The sequence below is a fragment of the Echiichthys vipera genome, assembly GCF_963691815.1.
Source record: "Echiichthys vipera genome assembly, chromosome: 11".
NCBI classification, from domain to species: Eukaryota; Metazoa; Chordata; class Actinopteri; order Perciformes; family Trachinidae; genus Echiichthys; species Echiichthys vipera.
The window spans coordinates 21,687,422-21,713,276 of record NC_139836.1 but is presented as its reverse complement, the minus strand read 5'-3'; the positions used below and the strand labels follow the sequence as shown (position 1 = coordinate 21,713,276).

The following is a 25,855-nucleotide window of genomic DNA, read 5'->3' as shown; positions in this document are numbered from 1 at the left end:
TTTCCATAGTGGTCAAATACGATTTTAAAATCTGAATCTTTACTAATCTAAAAGGAGGGTCATTTTTAAGACAATTATTTTATAAATATAGCATTTATATAGTATATAAATATAGTATTTATATGGTATATAAATATAGTATTTTGCTAAGATAATGATCAAATGATATTGTTAAGAATTAGTAATACATCCTTATTTGTCAGTAGGTCTATTAGATTCTTTACAAAACATTTTGAAAGGTACCTCAGTCAAACCATAAAGAAGTAGCATGAAAACAATCTACAAAAACATGATTATTAAGGCATTAACACAGTGGTTTTCACGGGATGTGAACTGTGTCCATATATTCAGTTCGACGGTCCCTTTAAGAGGACTTGGCTGTAAACTCAAATTCCCACAATGCATTGGTGTATTTTTTTTCGTCGTCCAACAAAAAAAAACGCGGAAACAAAAGAAATAACCAGTTTGTCAAAACAAATAACACCCATAGTCGGCATAAAGTGAGCGTAGCTGAAGACTGACAGCTGTCAAAGTTAACACCGTAGCTTCGCTTAACCTATCTGAAAGATTTGGCATGGCTCTGAAAAGAATAAAGAAGGTAACTATTCGTCTTTTTGTATTTGATTTAATGTACAGATTGGGGCGATGCGTTACGCTTTCCAGCCTAATGGCATCTGTTTGCTAACCTAACGTGGTTGGTCACTGTAACATACCAACCGTTTTACGAAGGATTTAACGATAGGCAGATTAATCTGCAGGATAGATTTTACTGCCTGCATATCCGATATTTATGTTACTGACGATGACACCACACAGAAGGCAGTTTTCTAAGCAGTTAAACTTTAAATGAGCTAACTTCAAGCTAACAGCAAGCTAAAGTTAGCCTAGCAACACGGACAGAGTAAACGCCCTGTTCGTTTGTGTTCCTGGCTACTTTTCACTAGAATGCAATATTCCCCGAGTTTTCGTAACGTTGGTTTACAGTTTAGTAGACTGTGAATTTAAGTATTATGTCTTTTTGAGCAAAGCATTGACGTTATAGTGCGCTCAAAAGTCTTGAGTTTGAACAAATGTTGTTTTGCTTATTTGTACAGGAGTTCCAAGACATGGAGAAGGACCCTCCATCTTCATGTTCAGCTGGACCCGTAGGGGACGACTGTAAGTGTGAGAATATCTGCTGACGTGGACCTGTCATTTTCCTCATTTTTAATCCTGTATCTGCCACTGTCATCCTTGTTTTTGTTTTTCTATGTAATACAATGGTAAGACAGGCAACATCGACAGCATAAAGATATTAAAAGAAAAGAAGAATTTACAATAATTTACAACACAAAACTAAGAAAAGAATGAGAGAAAAAACATAATAAATAAACTAAAATTGTTATGATCCCTTTAGTAATTCATGAAATTAAAGTTGAGCGTACCGGTACATTTTGAAGCTTACATTTGCGTCAATGTACAAATGGCGAGTAGAGAATATCTACAGTATATTTTTATATATCGTCCCAGTCTTCACTGTAGCAAATATTTTCCCATTTTTTGTTGTCTTCTGGTACTTTATCTTGTTTAGTGGCGGTTATTTTCTCCCAAAATAAATAATTTATTATCTGAGGACGTTCTCCTTGAAAAACCTGTCATTCTTGTTAGCAACATTGTTGTTCTTTTGGTGATTGTGTTTGCAGCGTAACTGATTTGCTCGCATATCAAACCTTGATGTTCTCACATTATCTTTGTTTCTTTTCAGTGTTTCACTGGCAAGCTTCCATCACAGGACCGGTGAGCTTTTTCTGGATTAGCTTCCTGGATTTTGTTAAAACCAAGTTTCTTCTGGATCTCTAGACAATAGTGTTTTATGTTGACTTTACAGCCCTTTCTATTTTGAATGGAAAGACTGGCACACTCTGTCCCAGTGTTACTCACTAAAGTCCATGGCATTACTTAGACAATAGGCAAAGGGAAATACCAAAATGCCATCATTTAAACAAATGAAAGACAAAGAAATATAATCAAAGTATACTTAAATGTATGATTGCTCTCTCAGTACAAATATTTAATCCCATACAGTACTAGGCATAATTTAACTACTATTGTCCTCTCTATTTCAGCACGACAGCCCATATCATGGAGGAGTATTCTTCCTTTCTGTCCACTTTCCCACTGACTATCCCTTTAAACCGCCAAAGGTAGGACTATTGAGTAGCTCAAAAATGTTTCAATATTTTCTGAACTATGTTATAGAAAAACGATTAATCAAAAATTAATCAACTTTGTTTGTTATTTTCATAGCTTTCCTTTACAACGAAAATCTATCACCCAAACATCAACAGCAATGGTAGCATCTGCCTTGACATCTTGAGGACGCAGTGGTCCCCTGCCCTTACAGTATCAAAAGGTAACTAATATGTTCATTTTGTACATGTACATTACAGTGAGGTACAGTCCAACAACACTGTAAGATCTGGCTTGTACCTAAGATGATTTGACATGTTTAAGGGTAAATTATGATGTTGGTACAAAACGAAACATGGACAGGGAACGCCAAAGATGAGTATGTTAAATAATATCAAACATAGCAAGGCAGTGAAACCCCTTTGGAGCAAAACACCATGCTTTCACCAAATCTGGATTATTCCAAATGAATGATTCCCAGCTTCTATGAACATAGGATATTCAGGGGCGATTATCCAAAAATGAACCTCTGCACCCTGTGTAATTTTGGAAATTGTGAAATTGCATGTTTTGTGCTGTATAATTGGAGGAGCAAACGGCTATGTTAAAATATCTGTGATGAAAGTAATGGCTAAAAAATAAACGTACCAGATTTTGATATAAAGTTGCATGAAATCAAAGCTTGTTCATTTGGATTTAAAGTGATATAGGGGGGGATGAGTTAGGAAGTTGAGAGAGTTGTTTTAGGTTAAATTTAAATGTGTGCAAACTGATTTTTGGTCATTTTCTTTCAGTGTTATTATCCATATGCTCCTTGCTATGTGACCCAAATCCAGACGATCCACTAGTCCCGGAGATTGCACAACTCTACAAATCAGACAGACCAAAGTGAGTATGAAAGCTAAAAGAATTTTGACTTTGGGAAAAACTTGAATCAGTCTACGCTATTCTTTACAAACTGGTTTTCTTCTGTTTTTAGGTACAACAGAGTAGCCAAAGAATGGACTCAGAGGTATGCAATGTGAGAACTGGAGTTTCAGCAACAATGATGTATCCCTGAACACCTCAAATCACACTGGTTCTAGCTGAGGTGTTTTATTTGCTTGAAGCCCTTTCTCTACTTGGACTTTACTTGACTTACCTGTTTTTACTGTTTCTTTTATTTTCCCCTAAAACGGTGTCATTAGCATCATCATCATTATTATTAATATTATTATTATTATTATTATTATTATTATTGGTTGTGGGGAGATGACCTGATAATACTTTTCTTTTAAAAGATTTATATTGTAAAAGACCATACTGAATTTATTGTGCATTCTTTTTCATTAAATACATTAATCAATATGTGGATTGTAAATTGTTTCTTGTCAACATACATACATATGAGTAAACTGAAATAATGAACCATCTTGTTGTGACATAACATCCTTCATTCAGTATACAATATACAGTATTTCTGTAACCAACATGTCAAAGTCTGCCCCCTTATTCTAGTATTCACATGGCCACTAGGTGGTAGCCTTTACTCTTTACCATCCAAGCCTTTTACATCAGGACCTTTTTCTCCTGGACAAGCGGTCACTCATGTGGATAGTGGCTATTATAATAAATTAGTTTAAATTAGTTAAATTGAGAAGAGATGTTCTGTCTGTTGAAATTAGACCACCCATTATTACTTGCTGCAGTTTCTGTACGGTGATGAAGCCAAGCTCGTGTCTCCCATGGATGTCTCTACAGTACAATGCAAACATGCTGATATCAATCTAAAGATGGGCATACACATTTCATTTATGCAGTGCTATAGTGAGGAGACTTAGTCAGACTCCTGGGTTTAGTGAGGACTTGGTATTACACAAATGTTGGCCCTCAGCTTTTCACCTCTAAGAAGAAAAACAGATGGAGATTCCTGATAATTTAAATAAAACATTTAAAAGGAATTGTGCCTTTACCATAACACGTGTTTGCAAGTTAAGTTTAAGAGCTCACATGTCGAAGCTGAACTCAACTTATAGAAATGCAATTTTTTTTTTTCAAGAATCAAAAGTTGTTAGTTATTTGGTAATTTTCACCTCCCGGACGATGTACGTAAATGTTCACTCCAAATGAGCAAGAAGTGTACTGAGAGTATGGTTACTCTGCTTTGTAATGACAGCTCCATCTGTCAGATCAAGGACATTATCTGAAGTCTAATGTGAGACAGATTATTTAAACACGAATAACAATAATAGTAGGACACTGGCCTGGGTCCTGTTGTGGTGGACATATAAACAACATATCAAAGTTGGAATAATACAGATTATAGAAAATTACCAACACAAATTAAACTGAAACCATAAAAATCAAACGCATGGAAAATTGCATTTAACAAGGCCATTTATCACTGGAGCTGTCATTTACTATTTCTCTTTGTTCACAAACCTGGACCTATATTTCTACAGAGGCTTGCAAACCTTTTATTGTATACATTACTGATCTGGTTCTGTATTGCTTATTCAGCATCAGCACACACACAGCAAATGTGTTGCTCTCCTTTTGAGTCTGATATACCTAATCTAGGCTTGCTCAACATTTGTTTTGGTTTCTATTTCCTGTATTGCTTCCTTTACCCACTCAGGATGTGCATTGTTTCCTCTATAAACTAATAAATTGAGTGTATTATAAGCTGCCAGTAAAATAAAATGGCCTAGAACTGTATAATGTTAAGCTCGTAATAATTATGATTGTGTTTGCTATAATCCCTCAACAATGAGACTAAACAGTTGTGTCCAACAGACAGAAAAACACTATTTAAAATGTAGTGATTCTCGCAAATGCTAAAGTTGGGGGATTGGGGACTACACAGGAACCAGGAGGAGGGAGATGTTAAAAAAAAATTTCTGGGAGGAGTCCTGTTTTTTTCAGGGTGACACGTGAAACTTCCCAGAGAAGTTGGTTGGTATGTTTGCTGTGTGCTGCACGACGGACCGTTAACTCGGAAGAACACCTATATCGCAGTGGACCCTGGAGAAGTTGTTGCGCAGCGCAATGGCGCAGTGCGACACTTTAAGCGGATATTTGCAGCAGTCGGACCAGGGCTCCAACAGCGAGCGCAGCACCGACTCTCCTCTCCCGGGATCAGAGGAGGATCTGAGCGGACTCCATCCGCTGCCAGATCCGGAGTGGACTGAGGAGCGGTTTCGGGTGGACCGAAAGAAGTTGGAAGTCATGTTATTAGGTAAAAAAAAAAAAAAAAGCAAGCAACAAAGTGAAAAGTTAGTGGTATATTGAAGTTCTTCCAATGAATAATGCGTTTGCAACTTCCACGTTTCATCTTTTGTAATTGTAGTCTGTTTTTCCCGAGACGCTTCCCACTTCAGCAGCACTCTGATGGCCCTTTGTTTATGTTGGAGGACTCACTGGTGGGAGAAAGAAGGGGGAAAAAAGGGCGCACCGGTCGCATGCGGTGGGGTCGTGTGCACCATTGCGCAGAGGGTTAGGGAGTACTGATCTAATGAACTAATTGAACCCCCTGTTGGACAGCCCCGCACCCTCCTGACCGCTGAGATGCCCCAGTGATGCATCTGTCATGCAGCCACCTTTGTTCAGGGCAGGTTTAGGTCTCAGGCTCAATTAACCTGGGGGGGTGCTATAGTTTATATAGTGGCAATTAGTTAATTAGTTACCCGGCTAACCGCCTGATCTTGCTTTTTCTGCTGGCATGTTACTTTTTTGTTTTATATTTTGTTAGAATTTCCTATCACATGTACATTGTTCATTTGATGATTTTTTTTTACAAAGCAGTTTGAACAACCTTTTCCAAGTTGCTGTATTTAACCAAACTAGATTCTCTCTTAGGGAAGCCTTGATGTAGTTCAACATCTTTGCTCTCAAAGTAGTTTCCCCAACACTGTGTGTAGAACAGCCTACATGGCATTGCAATACACGGTAGTGTTTTTTGTTGTTGTAGTCCTACAGACTGTAAGAGTAAAACTACAATTTGTGTAGGCCTACACAATTGCTGCTTTTGGTAAGTTCAAATCTGGCCAGGAAACCTGAGTTTGTCATGTGAGTGAGATCATAAACAAGTCAATTAAGAAAATTAGGTAGAATTAGCTTTGAGCTTTCTGTAGTGTTACCACATTAAAAAACAATAGTAAAGTATATTTTAACCACAGAAAGAAGTGGCTAAATTCAGTCATTAACCGTATATGTCGTCTGATTCTCAAGTTCGAGCAAAGACATCAGACAATAACCATCAATGCTGTGCTTATGGAGGTAATACCATGACCTGACCACTGGCTGTCGCTACACAAACTACCATGGTGCTCATTTGTCTGTAGACTGAACTAAAAATAAATCTACATTCTTTTTTTAACTGAGTTTTATCTAACCATGCAATTTGCTTATTTTTCAGTAAAACCTAGAAAGAGGCTGTGTTTAAGTACAGTGGCAACATCGATGCATTTGCCTCCAAACGTAATGTCGGATTCCTTTTTTATATTTAAGTCATTACACTATCATGTTGACTTTTCCTGCGTGTGTGGGGGATGATTTGTTTTGGTGATACATTTGATTCACTCTCCTCTAATGGCATGCAAGTGACCGTGAATAGTTAAACAAGTGATGACAGGCTCATAAAGTCAGGCCAGACCCTGGAAACTCAGAGGTTGAGGTCATTCATCATATGTTTCAAAACGCAAGAGTGTGCAATCTTACAGCCTCAGGTGAATGGGCTGGATTATTATTTCCAAGAAGTCCAGGAAGCAGCCAAACAAGACCTTAGGAGAAACTTCAGTCATAATCATACTGTAATTAAAGCAACCACGATTTAACATGCTGACGAGTTACAGTAAGCTTTCAATTGTATCACTGTAACTGAAAGCTGTAGTCCATGATTTCATTTTGTGACTAACTTTTTGAGTAATCCTCACAGAGCGTCTGGTCTTGAGGTTTATCCTTTACACACAGACGCATGCACTTACACACGGAGTTCCCCTTGAGAATGTCCTGGTTGCTGCCTTGCTGCTCGGTACATTCCTCAAAGCTCCATGTCATCCCCAACTCTTCCAGGAAAACAACTTAAGCAGAGGCCGGCCCTAAATCTGAGTGTCCCGGACGAACCAATGCGCCACGTCCTAAAAGTGTCTGTGTTTGTGCATCTGTATGCATTATGTGTAATCAATCCAGTCTGCTGGGTCGTTTATAGTTTTGTTAGTTTGGTCTTATATCTCTGACAACATCTTGTTTCACAATTGGTACATCATGACATCGTGGATGACATTGCAACTAGGTTGCGGAATAGAAATGGCTGCTGTGCTGTCTCCTCTTTCTGGTCAGTTGAAGTGTCAGGTTTAAATACTTCACGATCTCAACTCTGAAACAGTTTTGGCTTCTTTAGCTCTTAGCATCCATTGCACACGATGCCCCAATGACTACAAAAAGCTAAAGTCGTAGTTTAGATGTGTTTCAGCTCACTGGATCAGCTCTGTAACATCTGGCTGTGTTTTGATTGGATGAGCTATAGACTTTGACATGGTACATCGTGTTCTGAAGGTCAAAATCTGGACTCTAATGAAATTATTTTATGGGAACTCCAGTATATTTTTACTTGGTGTTTTATTGTCTGTGACGGTTTGTCTGGCTTCTCTTTCCTGGAAAATTAAGACCCTCGGCAAAGAGCCACGCGTTGAATAATATTGTAGTCACTTCCCAAACAACAGTAGCTCAGCACCTCAACTTTTTACCCCATCCAGGTAACGTTTCTGCACTAGCTGAAATGGCCACCTGGTTCAGCAACAAATTATTATGTCAGTGGTTAATCTTTAAGTAAACTGCTGTGAGGTACACTTGCTTATGTACCGTACGGCTAAACATTGATTCACTCTCTTGCATATGAATAACAGATTTCTGTTCTGAGTGAAAGATAGAGACATTGATGCAAATTATTTTCATAAATGATCAATATGCCAGTCATTTTCATGACTAATTAATAAACTGGTTATGTAATAATGAAAAGTAATGAAAAACTCTCATCATCATTTCCCAGAGCCCAAGGTGACGTCTTTAAACGTTTTGTCTGATGAGCATTCCAGATCTTCAAGATATTCAATCAGTGACATTAATTACAACACAGGAATAAACTGGAAACTGGAACCATAGAGGATTTGGCATGTCTGCTTAAGAAAGCAGAAATATAAAATAGTCTTTTGATAACTTTCTGCTGATCAACTAAACGATGATCAGCTTTATTTAAAAGCAATAATAGGAAATAAAAAGTTATTACAGTGTGAAGATATTTAGAAATTAATACATTGTCGTTTTGTATTTGATGTATGGATTAAATTTGATTGCTGCAGTTTAATTTCATTTGCTTCCACTATATGATAATCCAATATATTTCGATCAAATCCCTCTATATGCTGTCCACTGTACCCGATTAATAAATACTTAGCTTTGCCATCTCAGTGTTGACAGTGTTTAGAATAGATGCTAGCTTTGATTGTTGTGTGCTGCGGCTAAACAGACAAATGAGCCTGAAACATGTCTTTGACAGATAACAGGCTCTTGTCTTGGGTAAGAGTTTGGTTAATTTAAGATTTCCGAGGTGACCTATTACTGTAGGGCAATTCCGTTGCTTCACCCATGACAGATGCTCACTGACTTTGTTTGGTAATTTACAATCTTTTGGACCGTTTCAGGAAGTTGTCAGATCGTTACCAACAGAAGAGAGTAATCCAAATGCCACAACCAAGGACTTATAGCAGATTACTGATAACAAAATACATCCTTCAAACATTATATTTATGGATCCATTTTTTATTTATTAGCTATTTATGTGTACATGTATTTGAATTATTTAGGCAGCTAGGGATAACTTGCAGTATACGTATACATTAATGTTTTTTTATTTTCATCATCTTTTTTTTCATCTTTTCTTATTTTGGAAGGGTATACAATTAACAAACAAACAAACACACTGTACACAAAATGTCCCAGTATATCCCTTCCATCCACCAACATGATCCCATACATATAGTACATGCATGTGTGCATACATAGGCCTCAGTGTATACACGGAAAAACAAAACAAAAACAAACCTAACAATAATACTAATAATACTCCTAATAATAATAAAATAATAAGATGAGACCAAAAACAAACAAACAAAAATACATAATCAAAAATGAATAATGAATATCATCTAACCATCTTTTTTACAGTTCTATTTGTTTTCATGTATTATTTCATATATCTCACCCTCTGAAGTTTATTCACTATTTAGTTAATTGATATGGCAGACACCACCATAGCTTTTGTGGTATGGCCAGAGGAATCTGATCTCCTGTAAGTGCGTTTACCCCCAACATATGTGAAGTCTAGGGCTATAATGGCAGTTATATTAGCCTTTAGTCAGGAATTTGAAAATTTTGCTAATGGTAAATCTGGCTGTACTCAGAAAAAAGAACTCACAGTAGGAAATCAAACTGGTGAAGAGCCATATAGTCAAGGGTTGCATACATTTAGGATAAAAATGTCTCTATGCCCAGTAAAATATGTGAGTGACTCACCAGCATGTTTCCACACACTTGAACTACCCTTTATTTGGATCTGCTGTATTCTACGCCCCCGTTCTGGCACCATTTACATCAGGAGAAAATGGAAATAGTTAACTGCTTAGCTATTACAAATTTACTGTCTCCCACATTGGCAGGGACGCAGGTTGCTTAGATCAGTAAATAGAGTGTAAGGTGACAACAAAATCTCACCCTGACAGCCATCTGGGTTTAACTTGTGTACTGTTGGCACCCGAGAATAGAACTCCCAAGTTAATGGCTTGGATACCTTGACACAGGCATGAAAGCTTGAAAGATAGTTTTATGTGTACAGAGAGCAGGGTAAGAGAACTTGTATGCCTGTTTTTTTTACATTCATTATGAAGTCAAGATCAGGGGCAAGTGTGGGAAAGAGGTAACATTTACTCTTGTAAATTGAGTGCGTCTACATGTGCTGCAAGGTTTTCCATGTGTTTTTTTAAGCAAACATCACTCATGTATTCAGCTGTGTATGGGTCAGTTTGAGGAGCACGGGGCTGCCCAGCTCAGACTAGTAATGATGAGAGTTTAGTGGTGTTTGTGACTGAGCATGGCCTCCTGGAGGGCCAGTGTGCGCACACATCGTAACAACATGTTTGCTGAGTAACTGCAACAACAACCTACAATTAGGCTAAGTGAATCATTTTGTTCATTGAACTAATTTGTTTTGCTGCCCCTAAACCACAGACTACAGTAGGCCTGTTATTGGGTGGCTTTGTCTGTAAATGGTAATGAGAAGGTTTTCACAGGTATTTTCATTATGTAGCAATGTTATCAGTACTGTGTAAGGTTATACAGTAGGTACTTCTACTTCACTTAATATTCTATGTGTAGAGGATGTTTGTTACACACAACTTTGTTTTGAGTCCGCACAAACTATGACTATATTAAAGGTCCCATATTATGCTCATTTATATTTGCATATTTGTATTTTGAGTTTCTACCACTACATGTTTACATGCTTTAATGTTACAAAAACAATATTTTTCTCATACAGTCTGTCTGAAACTCGGTGTTTCAGACAGACTGACAGACTATTTTAGCACCCGTCTCTTTAAGCTCCTCTAGCAAAAAATCCCAGTCTGCTCTGATAGCTCAGCATATATTACGCTGCGTATATTATATTGTGTTATATTAATTTATATAACCTTACAGAAGTCCTGACAGCTCATTTAAAGACACAGCTTCTGAATGCAGGCTGTGTGCATTTCTCTGTCTATTGATACCTTCACAGTATTTATACAGTATAGCACCTCCACCAGTTTTATAATACATGCAAATTTCACTTTTTACTATACGAGACCTTTAATTTGGAGGCCAGTGGAAATGCAATAATTAGATTTTTCATTATTTTTCCCTTTTATTATTAAGAGGATTACTTCTCTGACTTCTATACCCACATAATGAAGGGAGTATGTGTGAGGGCCTCATCCTCCTCTTCCTCCTGGGTGCTGAGTAAGACTCACAGACAGGAAGTGAGTGTCTTGTGGGGAATGTGCTGCAGGCTTTCTCTCTCTCTTTCCCTCTCCCTCTCTCTCTCTCCCTCTCTTTTTCTCTCTCCCCTCTCTCTCTCTCTCTCTCATTCTCCCCCTCTATTGCTCCTTCTTGAGCGTTGGAACACTGCTCTGTTGTTCCAGCTTCCATCAGATCTACTGTGGAGCTGTTGGACTTTCCCTGGTCTTTATCCTGACAGTACAACACAATCCTCACTCTAACCTTCTAACCTAACCAAACCCAGACAGAAACATTATTGAAAACACTTCACACATTTCAAGCACTTGGGTTTTTGCATAGACACTCAGTTTTGCAGCTTAAAAGTTGATAAAAGCTGCACAATTATTTAAAAAATGAATACAATGAATACAAAATTAAAACTGTTCTGATTTTCAGGTGCAGTTCTCGACTTCATGTAATGTCATTATATTAGTCTAAAGTGAAAGTAAAGATGGAGAGGTAGGGAACTTTAAGAGAAACCTAACACGGACCCCCTTTTGGAAAAAAAAATCAGTGAAAAGTGGAAAACAATAGATGGAGCCAGCACTAGAGAGGAAAATCCTTTCTGATGTGAAAATTGTGTATTTCCTCAGATGAGGTTGTCATCTGTCATTTGGAAATATTGATGTGTAAACCAGATTCTGACTGGATTCTGTACAAAATGTGTGTGAGGGATGTGAATGTGGCAAAGCATCATTTGTTCTTTGTAGTTGTGGACCACAATAAGAGCAGTTGCCACTGTCTGAAAAGTCAGCCAAAGTAGAGATGTTTTCACTTCTCTCAGGGATAGTTTCTGTCTCACACGGAGTTCAGTCGGATTGAACTTTGACCTGTCAAATAGCGACACTCTCCAGTTGTCGGTCAATTTCAGGGAAAGGGTGTGTTTGATTTGTTGTTTAGGAAGTATTGATTGCTTTATATTTTCTTAGGTGAATCATTTTTTTAATGTAAGGAATTCCTAAAGTTAGCTTGCTAGCCATGATAGCTCCAGTAGTTCATGCTCAATAACTCTTGTCATAATTTTGCAAAACTCCTTTTGAGAAGCTCTGCCATATCGTTCCAATGGAAACCATCTTCCTCCATAGTGTCATGAAAAAAAGGAAAAATAGCCTGGTGTAAGCATTTAATCCTTCAGGTTATCTAAAAACTATGTAAGTACCAAATATGTAGATGCATAGTTTTCACTGGACAGCAATATGTTGTACTGCCTTGTGACAAAAATAACAGAACGCATACCTCTTGACCTGGTGAAGGATGAATTATTTTGTCTGCTCAATGTTAGGCAAGACTATTTCACCTGTACTCTGCAAGACAAGTGAAAGACACCTACACAAATCCCATTTCACTTTAATAATTAATTCTTGCTTAATTCAAACACACATCAGAACATTCAGTGACTATTTCAATGGTTCAGTTGATTGAACCACTTAATTTTGCTCTTCACTGGGCTCTGCTCAGTTGCTTCTTGACACTTTCCCTCTCTCCTTTTCTCGCAAATTTTACGGAAACATGCTGATACAATTAAACAATTTTTATTCGACTTTGCTTACGCGTTGAATTCCTTCATCCTTGGCATGATGAAGCTTTCAGGAGCTCTAATATAATTGAGCTTCAGTCGGTGGAAAAACCTGTAATTCATTACTCAAGAAAATAAAACCAGGAGTCTTATTTCAACCGTCCGAGTGGAGCTGGAGTGCCGTGACCCATTTCTGTGCTCCTGGAACTGTAAATGGGCTGAAATGAATACCTGTTTTTCTACGTCCCTCAAAGCTCTTTTTTTTTTCAACCGTTTTCAAAGTACAGATTTACATTCTGTCTGGTTTGTGGTTGCTATTTTAGAAACGTTTCTTAGGGGGGGCACCCCTGACTTAGCCCGCACGCGTGCACACTTACCACACACATAAATGCAGAATCGCACACACCACCCTGCCCTTGACCACTCCCCCCCCAAGAGCTTTCAGTGTATCTTTGGAGAACCTCGGCTTTTGGTTTATTGTTCTCGCTCCTCATTCAACATCCAGTACAATCGGCCTTTTCTCCAGCTGCCTTGATTGGAGAGAAAGCATTTTTATACGGTACCCTTTTGATCGAGTCCTGGCCTTTGCCAGAAACTTCTCCACTTGAACAAAAGAGAATCGGTGGAAAAAAAGAAGTTTGTTCAAGGGCAGGGATTTCATAAAAGGTCCTAACTGAATTATGTTCATTTCCTTAGAGCTCTTCTGTTATGCATAAACTTCTCCGATTGGACATATCAGCGGAAAGAACTCAGGGGTTGATTTAATTAAGTAATCGAGGAAATAATTCCCATCACTAAAATCCACCACAGACTCCTTATGTCTTTTAAGGAAAAATTCCAATGAATGTGAAATGTCAATGATTTCCCAATAGCACAATGTAATATTTACAGTACAACTCTTGGCCTATTAAGTGAGACTGACTCCCTATGCTCCATGGGGGATCTAACACAGTAGATACCAGGCACCAGGAATGTACAGCGTTGTGTAACCACTTGGCAGCATTCACACAAGCGAGATAAAGGAGGAGATGATAACCCAAACATGTTACCAACAACAGATTGATGCTTGATGTCTTATTTCCTGGACTGGATGATCCTTCTGCAAAGATACTCGTGTGTAAATAACACTTCCTGTAAATGTGAGGTCATAGTGGACTTTTTATGGACATAGTGAAAAACAGTTAAGGCCAAGGACTACAACATCTAATTATTTTTAGACCTTCTAATCCATGTGACCTCGGGGTCAGTGAGTCTAGTTTCTCTGGCAGGCTGTCATTTTTGTCTGCCGGAAAGTAACATGTGGCACTTAGTGCATTTATTTGATAGCGTAGTTGCTTGGCAACTCTGCAGGATATGAGCGGAGCCGTTTGGAGTACAGAGGGTGACTCGGCAGAGAAAAACGTTGACAGTTATTCAATTTTGTGGGTATTAACTTTGTTTACCACAGCTAGATAAGTGATAATGGTTCCTTAAGATTTCAGTTCTGGTTGTTTTGGTGACACACATGGCTACTGTGTGCAGTTTTTTTACTACAGCAGCTGCTTTGTCAAAAATCCAGCACAAGAGCAACCGTGTATCTTATTTAGTGCAGCCACACACATTCACATTATTTTAATAAAGTCACACAAAAATAATTGCAATTATGATGTGATGTATTTCAGAATAATGTACAGTAAAAGGTAACACTGAGACTGTTCTCATTGAGAACATTCACATATAAAAAAATAAATTAAATCATAAAATGCATCGTTTCATGTGTGTGAGTGTGTGAATGGCAGACTACACAACTAAGAGTGAAAACTACTAAATCAAGAGGTAATTAAAAATTCTAAGAATATTGAATGGCTATTGCTGAAAAATGCTCACAATATGGGGTTTGAATTTATTTAACTTTAAAGGAACACCTTACATTGATGGATGTTTTGTGCATAATCACAGAATATGTCGTTTATTTTGTAGAAACTGGGCAGAAAATGTCATTTTAAAGGAAACCAGCTTTGGTACCAAGATGAAAGATTTGCTCAGACTTCAAAGCACCACATCTATTTTGTGTAAAAAGTGTAAGTGTAAAAAGCAACTACTATGTAAACAAGTGACCTCACGTAATAGATAAATGGCATACCAGTTTTATCCCAAAAGCAGTTGTAGGCATATTTGTATGTCACAAAATATTAATAACCTCCCAATGTTCTGTTAATAACGATAAAGAAGTTGGTGTTGAAAGCTCAGGATGCTTCTCTGGCAGTGTTGATATGAAAGCTCACATAAAGCCAGTTCTGATGTAATTGTTACTTTCCCCAAGTCTTACTTGGTGATAAGATACCACTGTCTTGGAAGAGCAGTTAAAAGTGTTTCTCAGGCGCTGGAGTCAACCTGTGTTACATATGCCGAAGCAGAACCTTAAGTGTTGACTTTTGTCTATTTTCATTTAGAAATCAACCCTATTACTGCCAACTATGTGTCAGCTGCAAGGTGATACACTTGTAGAAACACCCTGTCTTTCAAGTGAGATGTTTAGGTTTGAATTATGAGAACAGTCACCCACCCCCCAACCCTGGCAATGCTTTTTGAATTTAAATTACTCAATGTGTGAGGACTAGAAGTGGGTGATGAGTCAAACAACTATGTATGGATACTGATTACCAGCCGTGGCGTTTGTATTGTTTTCACCTTTTTGGTCTGTGTGTTTGTATGTGTGTCGTCATGGTAAATGTGGTCCTGGAGATGCCTACTCTAGCAGGTGCTACCACAGAAGTGGTTTTGAGTATTTTGCCATGTGTTTGTATTTCTGTCTGTCTGTGGACAAATTATGTCGTTGCAATAGCCTCGTATCTGTGCAAAATAAATCCACGAACTTTACAGGTGTGTAGTTGATATTGAAATGAAGGTCGAATTGATGTTAAAAAATAGATCCATCTTCTTTTATAGATCCATCCAAACTCCTTAATCACTCTATTAACATTGGAAAGAGAGTATTGCCTTTCACGGTCCTGAATAGGACTGGACTTGCTCTGGACTCTTGGTCTCGACTGCTTTTGAACTTAGTCTTGACTCAGACTCCCTGGAACTTGACTTGGTCTGGACTACAGCCCTGGAAATTGTAATCGTCCATAAAAGGACCCTGAGTCAGGTCTGAAGACATCACATTGCAGTAAAAATGCATGTGTTCACATATAAACAAGCATGAGTGTCGAGATTGTTGCATTGCGTGTGTGTACTCGTGTTTTGCTACGGCTCCCAGAGGCCCGCTCATTAGCTCTATGTTGAATCAGCTGAGAGCTGCTGTGCACGCTGGAGGGAGGGACATTGGAGATCTGGTGTGAAAACATACGCTCTCGCTGTTTTCGTAAAACAGGGGAAATGTAGTTCTTTCATACTGACCGTGCTCTCAGACAGGTGGGCTCATAAGCCTGGCTTTAATAGTAATCTTTCTTACTTTAGTACAGACATGTGCAGACAGTGGACTGAGATGTTTCATGGATTAGAGTTGTCATTTGTTATGGAATTCTATCCAAGGGAAATGGGAGTTGTATAACTCTTCTCATTTTAATGCTTGCATAGACTTTTCTGTGAATGTCCCAAGTTTCACCTTTAGGCCTCTTGTGATTATTGCCAGTGCAGAGGATTTTATCTAAGCAGCTCTGCAAATTTAGAGATTTAGCTGGTGCCTTTAGGGGCTCCCCTGCCTTTTGTCAGGTCAGTCAAAGTCAACTTAGTCAATTCCGCCTGACATTGCCATATGTACAGGACATAAAGGGGATCAAAATGCGGTCTCTGTAAGACCACAGTGTTATACAAGTATAGCAAAACCTAAGCAACAAGGGTTTGAAAAATACTAGGAGAAAAAAACAAATTATAAAAATCATCAAAGTATTTGCAAGTTAAGCTCTGTGGGGGAAGCCACATCAAGAAAAACAACAACATACTGTAATGATGTAATAATATGTAAAGTGCAAAATAGAACAAATGGGGCCAATAAAAATGAAAACATGTGCAGTTAATACGCCATCCACAAGATAGTAATTAGCAGTTTTCATGCCTCCGTGCTGGCGACAGCAGTGGCTGGTTGTCTCTCTGTACGTCCATCTGTCCCATTTTTGTCAATGCAATATCTCAGGAACCCCTGAGGCATTTTCTTCAAATTTGGCACAAATGTCCCCTTGGACTCAAGGATGAACTGATTGAGGTCAAAGGCCAAGGTCACTGCGATGCATAGAGTTCTTATGCTAAGAATGATAACATTTCACACAAATATCTAACAGGATAAATGATGAAGTGATGATAGTTTATATTCACACAGTCAAAGGTCAAGTTCACTGTGTAATCATAATGTTTCTGTCCATTATTCAACACTGTAACTCAGGATCAGAAAGGAGACATTTAATCGGATACTGAATTGTTTAAAACTCCTGATAATTTTGGCACGTCACAATGTTTGGTTAACCATGACAAATAAATTAATATTTCCTTACATCTGAGCTATGATGTATTTGTCCACCTTTCCATTAAACCTGAATAATGTAGGACTGACACTGGCTAATACTGAAAATATATTAGATATATTTATTAGGACCTACATCTCTCCTGTTTTCTTGATTGTTGTGTGTGGATCAAAGCCATAACTGTAGAAATCGACACTGTTTACATTCCTTCAGTGTCAAAACAGTTTAATCTCCAAGAAAGTTGGCCTTTCCACAAAATAATGGATACCAGACCCCGTTCCATTCTGCCAGCGTTGAGTCGTTTATGCTGCGACTTCTCTCAGTTCCTTACATGCAGTGACGAAGATGAGATACAGTAAATAATTACATGGAGAGAATTAGAGGGTGTGGATCTGATTAACTGTAACCACCATGTTTGCTTTGTCAAATTAACAGACAATCAAGATAACTGTTTGAAATTAGTGCCACATTATTTCATCCATATTTTAAGAAAAAAACACACCAAAGGGCAGAATTGCAACGTGATGTGGGCTCAGGGGTCTTGTGTCATTTTTCAGCTGGGATGCCTTTACAATCTGCTGTGCTGGAGGGGAGGAGTGCTGCATTGTCCTTGTATAACCTGGGTAGAGAAAACCCCATTAGACCATTCTAGCACTTGAGAAACAAATGAAACAAAGTCTGTTTGATATTAAAAAGAGCTGCTAAACGCTGAACAATGTTAAACTAGGGATGTGCTCTTCAACTCAAACTGTTGAATCTTAAGGAAAGCCTGTAATTTAAATAGGGTTTTGCGTTTGGCAGACCAAATAATAGGCTTCTTGGTTATCTAAGTAATGAGGCATGAGCATTGCATTTTTGTGGTAAATGCCTCACAGTTATTTGAGAGAAGGGACCAATATGACCGAAAAGGATCTTATGTTGTCAGCAAATCATGCAAACATGAATGTTGTGAAGAATAGAGTGTGAATTTGAGAGCAACCATATTTGAATTTGGTGGTTTCCTGCATTGAAAAGGTTGAGAGTCCGCAGCTGACTTTGAGATGTTGATCTGGAATGTAACAAAATGCAATAACTTGTAGTCAGTGGACTCGAACAATCAAAACCATCACAAACATTTTTAAATGGTGTCGGATTGGATTGAACAGATTGAGTTTTCACAATGTTTTTAGTAACATAGTGTTTAAGGTCAGCAGTTTTCTGTTTGAGAATGTTTTATTGTTCCTCTAACTAACCTCTAAATCAGAGACTGACTTATCCAGCCTGTCTGCATCATTTTACGTAGACACAGAAGCTGCAGTAGTGGGCCGTGGTTATCAGGAGCAACTAACTCCACTGATTTAGCGTTACACTTCTACAACATTGACGGTACAAAATTGATACTGCAGAACCAGAGATAGTTTTTTTATTCCATGGATTCTTCTTCCTTGTCAAATTCTGGTGCCTACATTAAGTACAATATAGTTCAACCCCCCAGCAGTTCAGTCTTCAGAGATTTGGGTGTGTTATGTGAGTAATAGCCTCGAGCTGCTTGCGTAAAGCAAAGATGAGGAGCAGACTGCAGAGGTCTCCAACTCCACACCACCAGATTTTTTGTCATTTTCAAATGTTTGTCATGACAGTCCAAGAAATCCTCTGATTTAAGTTATTTCTGTAACTCATCCTACAACATGTTTAGCTGTGATGATCTCATTCAGACTCGTCATAGCTTTTATGGTTGCGGCACACGATGATGACATCCACTTACTTGATTCCCACCTACAGAGTCTCATTGGCTCAGTTGTTTTCCCATCCAGGGAAATGGCCGTCGGTGAACACTGAACCTACTATTCAAAGGTCTTGAACCTGGGCTAGGGCTTGTTGTAATGAAGGATATCTCTCTGCTCTAAGAAACCCTCCAAGTAGCTACAAATGCCTCCAGTAGCCCTTGTCGAATTGCAGAATTCCAGTGAAAAATGTTGTCATTTATTTATTTTTTGAATGCGGAACCACTACTTGTTAACCTATGGCACAGTGCAGATTTAGAATAAGTGTTTTTTAGGATGATATATTATTATGTTTCCCAGAGGTCATAGGCTGCTGCACCCCTCCTGTCTCTGTCTCTGCTCTAGGTTCTCCCACGGCCGGTTTACACACTACACATGTGCCAACAGGATGTTTTGCTCTTAGCACATGGCTCGTGTTTTCACTCTTGTTCCATATCAGATTCCTTTCAGCTCAGTGCGCTCACATGCCAACAGTGTTGTTGCAGTTGTTTGTGTTTTTTGGTTGTTGCGAGGTTGAAATCCAAACACACTGTATTTATGTTTATCATTTGTCTCCAGAGTCACGTCATTAGGCCTCATTGTTTAACTCTGACATCAGAGTTTTGACTTGTATGTTAATGTGTGGAAATCTAATATCGCTGACATAGTACCACAGCAAACAAAGGATTAGGCTTCATAGTCGGATTTAGAGTAAAAATGAAATATGATATTGATAAATGTTGTCAAGTTTAAAATTTCATTGGCACTCATCATTTGAATTCACTCTGACAGTGTTAAAGAAGTAGTATTAAATATAGTTATCTTGCACATGTCTGTCCAGTCGGGGGTGTTAAGGGATGTCCGGATTAACCGATTTTTTGTCAAAACCCTGGCCACTGTTTCATAACTGTAAGAGTTGTAGAAGCTGTGATATCTATGATGTCCTGATTCCTGCATTGTTGCCCTGTGAAAACAAATCTCACAGGTCATGTTGTTTGTGTCTGTGCCGGTGTGTTTTCTGTGTGAGAGAGTCATTGTTCCACTCACCTGAAGTGAAGTAGAAGAGCTGTAAAAACATCAGAGGGAGCTGACATTCCAGTCTTATATTCGCCCCCCAAGAAAGCGTCTTAGATCTGCAGCGTGGGAGCATTTTGGATATCTACAACATGACCAGGGAGTTGTTGTGGAAGATGAATAATCGTGATATCAAAATCTCATATTGTGACATCCCTGGTTTGTTTTTGTTGTGTAAAACTGGCCCTGATTGTTGTTCTTTCTTGCCAAGCGTCGCAGGAACAGTATGATAACATACTGTAGTCACATCTGTCACTTCGCTTGACAACATCCCCACAACACGGGCAGACATACAGCAGAGGTTATTTTTATTTTTCCTTTTGAGTAAAGGAAAAGTTTTTTTGGTGAGGAATTAGATGTTTGTTACATATCCAGTAAGTTTACAAATCAGTGACAGTTCAAGTGAAGCCTTTGATGGGATCTACTGTATGATCAAAAGAGTCCAAAGGTCAAAATCATAACTGAAGCAAGCATTGGGACATGTTTGTAAGTTGCTTTTTATTTGGTTTACCATGTTTTGTATCTGTCTCACTCATTATGGCAGCTGACAGACTTTACCTTTGGGATTTACTTTTGTTTAGTTGATAAAAGAATGCCACACAGGAAAAACGGCAGCAGGCCTGCTCTACTAGGCTGTTTTTTTGAAGACAAGTAGGACGATGATGATGCTGCTGCTGGTTATGTTTGTCTTAGTTCTTACAGGAAACACTCACAGTAACAGGGTCTTTCATAAACTTGGATGTCTACACTACAGACAGAGCTGTTCTTATTCACTCTACTTCAAAGCTGGATGTTACCTAAACTAAATATTGGATGTAAACACTTCGACTTACTGGAACTATCGTCGAGATTTAACCAAATATATTTTTGTGTAAATCCAGCACAGATCTTTTTTTCATCATGTTCAGTACTAGTTATCTGTTGACATCCTGTAAATGTCTGTCCCTTCCCACAGCTTAAACATTTCAAATTTTTATCTGATAGGTCTTTAATTTACAATCATATATGATGAAGAAAATCAAACGGTGTTAAGCATTTTGGAAGCTGCAACAAACAAGTGTTATCTTGACCTAATAAATTACTTATACGGGAACACATTCAACTTCCTGTTCCCTTGTGGATTGACAAATAATATTTTATTTTGTTTTATTTTTATACAACCACTCACTTTATATAATTGTTATATTTTCTCTTGAATTACAAATGAAGAATAATTTCAGCTATAGCCATAACTCTAAAGTGTGCTAAATTCAGTCCCCATCAGTGTTAATGGCGGGCTGCGTGCCATTTCTATTGTCTTCGAGATTTATGCACAGACTTTGGCTGTACACCGAGTACATCACTCAGCACAAGCAGCTCCATAAAATCTCTGGAACTTTTAAACAAGAATCTAAGGCACTTGAAGCAGTTGTAGAGGCATCCAGCATTGTTTTAGCAACTTTGTTATTTCCCCGTCTGTGACACTTTCCATCTGCTGATGTTAATCTTCCATGGGACTCATGGCAGTTGGAATTTTTTGTTTACAAAGCAGGTAATGCAATTACGCTTGGGCATAATTTGAGGCGTAATAGTTCAATGGATTGGAAGTCTGTTTCTTTGCTTTACTTGGTGGTTGAAGTATTCGATTGCACTCTGTCTGAATATTTCTTTAATTTCTGTTCATGAAAACGGACTTTGAATTGTGTCACCCTACATCAGCCATCGGTTTTTAATCTTCATCCTTCTTAGATTTCCTTTTATTATTATTCTGTTTTGAATGATGAGCCAGTGAGTAGCCAGAATTCATCTGTTATATGTGTAATGGGGTGGTGAGTGTGTGATGTACACAAATTTCATCTGTAATTGACTTACCCATTGAGCCAGAGAGGCAGGCCAGTCTCTATGTCTTCATAAACTGTGGCCTGCACTTGTTTACTGGGCAGCCTGTGTAAGTACAGACATGTGTTAAATGCTCATGATGTTGGCATTACTGCATCGCCAAAGGCCATAATGTCGGGTCTGGTGGAAAATTAAACTAGGTTTTCATTTTCTGTGTTTGTGCTTTGAAATGTGGTGTTGATGGGTGAAGTCATAACAATACCTTTCACACCCTGGTTTCACATGATAGAGGGATTTTATTGTGTTTATACTATAATTATGTATCGCCATTGAATATTTTCATACTGGAAAAAAAACTGTATAATTAAAACAAGTACTGACAAGGTTGCAAAAACAATCGTCTCTTCCCTAAACTGATATTTACTGGTATTCACACTTCCCAGTGCACAAAATAAATAATCTACTCTTTAAGGACAGTGTGCTGCGATGCAATAAACAGATATTTTAATTATTGATCAACCATCTGGTCAATCAGAGATTATAATATAGGTACAAATGCCCATCAAAAAGCCCAAGGAGAAATTTTTCAATCTGTTTGCCTCACCAACAGTCCAAAACAAAGACATATTGAATTTCAATTCATTACAGAAAGAACATCTGCACATCCTTACATTTATGAAGCTGGAACTAGAGGTTTTTTTTCCCTTTAGCTTCAGAAACAGTAACCTGCCATTGCCATAAAAATATGGAAATGTCAAAGTTGGAAACTTTCAATGGGAATTAACAGGAATTTATGGGAATAAACAGGAATAAACCTTGAATTTACAAAAAATGAAGGTTGGCCCTTAACAGGGATTTTAATATAGTTGGGAAAAATATATTTTAGCATAAAATCGACTTAATCGACTTAACATGCACTTAACACACTGCTTACTGCAGGGGTATTGAGGCCACGCCCCCTACATGCATTGTCTTTTCCGCCATCACATGCACAGATCATTTCTAGAACCCTGAACTATTGAGGCCCAGCACACAAGACTAAGCCACACAATGAGCCTGTAGACTACATATGAGTGAAGTAAAATTTGATATTGTTATTATATTGTTTGATATTATAGGGTAAATATGTTTGTTGTTAATGATTAACATGCAAATATCACATGCATGTCTGCCTATGACAAAACAAAACGTTTTTCCCAATTTCCAACTTTTAATATTACCAAAATTCCCCAGCTTAACTTCCCATGGAAAGTTTCCAGAAATTTACCGGAAATTTTCGACCCCTTTGCAACCCTACCTACAACCAATCATAGCAACATAGACGATGTAGTGCTGAGTGACATGCGCAAGTTGGGCGGGTGCTTGGTCTGTTCGGAAGCAGCTAAAAAAAAAATAGTTGCCGGGTCACAGACTCAAATTACAGCTAAATGGTACACAAAAATGTGTTTCTGAAAACACTGTGGTTGATAAATGGGCAATACAGTAACAGAATCATGAGCCATACTTGATCAACGCTGCTTAATCTGACAGTTGGATCCGAGTTTCATGAGCCTTGCAAGTTTCACTGGAAAGAAAATACTGCCAAATACCAGTAATGTTCAGTCACTTTGTTCGGTAACTACAGTACATTCTAGCATTACGCCCCTCTGTCATCATCTTCAACCCGCCCCACGAGATAAACGGTTGTGATTGGTCCGCACAAGACGAGGTTGGCTGGAAATCTGTCTGAACAGAAGAGAGGGGCAGACGTATCTTCCAGAGCAAATGAAATATGAGCTCAGCAGATTCGTCTGGTTTCCAGGCTAGAGAAACCGTTAATCAGTTTATAAAAAATCTTGCTGACTTCATTTCCTGTCAATTAATTGGCTGATCATGTTCAGCCAACACTAATGTGCTCCATCAAGAAATTAAAACTCCCTAATCTCTTTTAAATTTGACAGTTCGACCCTTCATTCTGAAATAAAAGTGTTGTCTTCTGCCGATGAAACGTAGCAGGACAGCAGGTTTTCTTCTCCATGCGATGCTCCTGACCCAGATTTGCACGGACAGCAACAGATCCTTCATAAGAACGCTGTCTTTGATGCATTATTAAACCTTCCCTGTACTCTCAAATGACAGAGGAACATGACAATCCTCCTTGGAGAGCAGATATGTATTTTGCATCAACAGAACAGCCACAGTTGAAAGGAGTTGCAGATGTGTTGGAGCGACTGCAGGCCTGCAGGGAGTTTCTTGACATTTTCTCCTGAAAATGACTTTAAAACACTGGGGATCTCCTAAGTGCTTCTTTTGTTTACAGGTGATTCGGGGCAGTTTTCAAGTTTTCATATACTGTAGTCCCCAAGGGCGGACGTGTACAGTTTTCTAACAGACGAATTCCAAAAGTGTGAAAGCCTTTTTAAGAAGCGCGAGACAGACACCAGCTGACCCAAGTGTGGTATGAAATACTCAGTTAACGGCTACTGTAAAATGCCCAAATATTTTCACTGTATCCGTCAATTTGTTACACAGAAGCTGTATCCAATCTCCAGGATTACAGAAAATTACTTGTAGCACTTTCTTCCATTGCTGCGTACGAGCACTATCAGTCGCCGTGCCAAAAAAAATATCCAAAGAAATGGAGATCCACCATAAACACTGCTCTGAGTGAAGATACTGTAACATTTGGAGGAGGCTGGATAATCGTTGTGTGATTTGGCTGTGTTAAGGTTACATTGTGTGTAAAAGGGGAAAAAAACTGAGCTGACTGTGTGGTTTCATGAATTTATTTTTCCTCTTTCTCTGTCTCACTCTAGCTGCCTCTGAGGGAAGAGTCAACGGTGGGGAGGATTTCTTTCAGAAGGTGAGTGTGTAGTCTGCACTTGGATAGTGTTTGCTTTGTCTATGGGATGCATTCAAGAACACGGAGCAACGCTTCTCTCTCGGTTAAGGGAGCAGATGTCAGGTGCTCCTCCAGTCACTCGTAATGACAAATCAAAACAAACCCAACAACGGAACGGCACTGACGAAGAATCACTCCAGGGCTCTGATCCTATAACACAGCTGACACAACACTGTGGGCCTTTCTCACTGACATAATATACCATAATACACCAGACCATCTCCTTAGGTTATAATGAGTGAGAGGTTTAACTCCGGCCTGCTCCGGCCAGCTCTGCCTGGCTGACTTTTCTTTGTCCCTGATTTAATTAGTTAATACTCTGAAGCTTCATTACATCCAATAAAACAAGGATTTGCCTCAGTGATCTTAAATAGTCTTGAATAGGTTGTTTTTTTTAAATCACAACTTGCTCATGCATTATTGGTGCTCATTGATCAGTCAAGTGTGGTGTTTAAGAGTCACTGTAGCGTTTCAACAGTCATATAGTATTGGTCTTATAGTCGTTTATTCAAAGAGCAGTTTTTTAAGCACATGATCTATTAAAGCCACTCAATAATGTAATCATTTATGAACATTCATTAAATTCACTCTTGCAGCTTCTACAGCTAATCCTGAACAGGGCTGGGTGATATAAACGATCTAAAAAAGCAGATCATGATTTCCCCAAGACAATAGAAAATGTTAATATGCTGTTGATTAGTTACATAGCTTGACAGCGTACTAACATCTATTTACATCACATAAACATAGCAATTTCTTGATAATTATATTAAAGTCTTGTATGAAAACATTTCACAAGAGTTTACAGTGACAAGATGCATGAACTGAGTGGTGGGCATTGTTAATATGTTACCATATTAATGTTTTGCTTCCTGTTGCCCTGCATGGCTTCTGAACTATCTCAAGAATGCTTATTTTGTTGCTGTCGCTGTCTTTGTGGTGTGTTGTTGTCTGTAAAACTCAAATCATCTTTCCAAAGAATTACAGTTGAAAATTAGCCAGCTGGCTAATACCAGTCCATTTACTGCAATGTTGCTTTATGTGCGTTGTCCTTTTAAATAAATACATAAAAGAAGAAGAACAAAATGACAGTGATAAAATGTTTTGCCTTATTCCCCAACCCTAATCCTGACGGTTCATTTCT

The 25,855-nt window shown here is 38.4% G+C and overlaps 2 protein-coding genes across 2 annotated transcripts in view; both read left to right on the top strand.

The window, feature by feature from the left end:
- Positions 1–458: 458 nt before the first annotated feature.
- Positions 459–3,510, top strand: LOC310953493 (ubiquitin-conjugating enzyme E2 D4-like). Its single transcript, XM_083922553.1, has 7 exons — positions 459–598; positions 1,095–1,158; positions 1,745–1,776; positions 2,106–2,183; positions 2,287–2,392; positions 2,964–3,057; positions 3,149–3,510. Exons 1-7 carry the CDS (start codon positions 575–577, stop codon positions 3,192–3,194), a joined length of 444 nt encoding a protein of 147 aa, XP_083778679.1. The 5' UTR covers positions 459–574; the 3' UTR covers positions 3,195–3,510.
- A 1,616-nt stretch (positions 3,511–5,126) lies between these two features.
- bicc1a (BicC family RNA binding protein 1a) overlaps positions 5,127–25,855 on the top strand; it is a 59,061-nt gene continuing 38,332 nt past the window's right edge. The window contains exons 1-2 of the mRNA XM_083922748.1: positions 5,127–5,386; positions 24,626–24,672. Coding sequence (XP_083778874.1) covers positions 5,197–5,386; positions 24,626–24,672 — 237 coding nt within the window. The 5' untranslated portion in view covers positions 5,127–5,196. The remainder of the gene's footprint in view (positions 5,387–24,625; positions 24,673–25,855) is intronic.

Excerpts from the sequence above, each read along its gene's own strand:
- LOC310953493 (XM_083922553.1), top strand. The coding sequence starts at position 575 with ATGGCTCTGAAAAGAATAAAGAAG. Across the intron at positions 1,777-2,105 it reads AAGCTTCCATCACAGGACCG|CACGACAGCCCATATCATGG; the intron begins GTGAGCTTTTTC and ends TCTCTATTTCAG. Across the intron at positions 3,058-3,148 it reads TACAAATCAGACAGACCAAA|GTACAACAGAGTAGCCAAAG; the intron begins GTGAGTATGAAA and ends TTCTGTTTTTAG.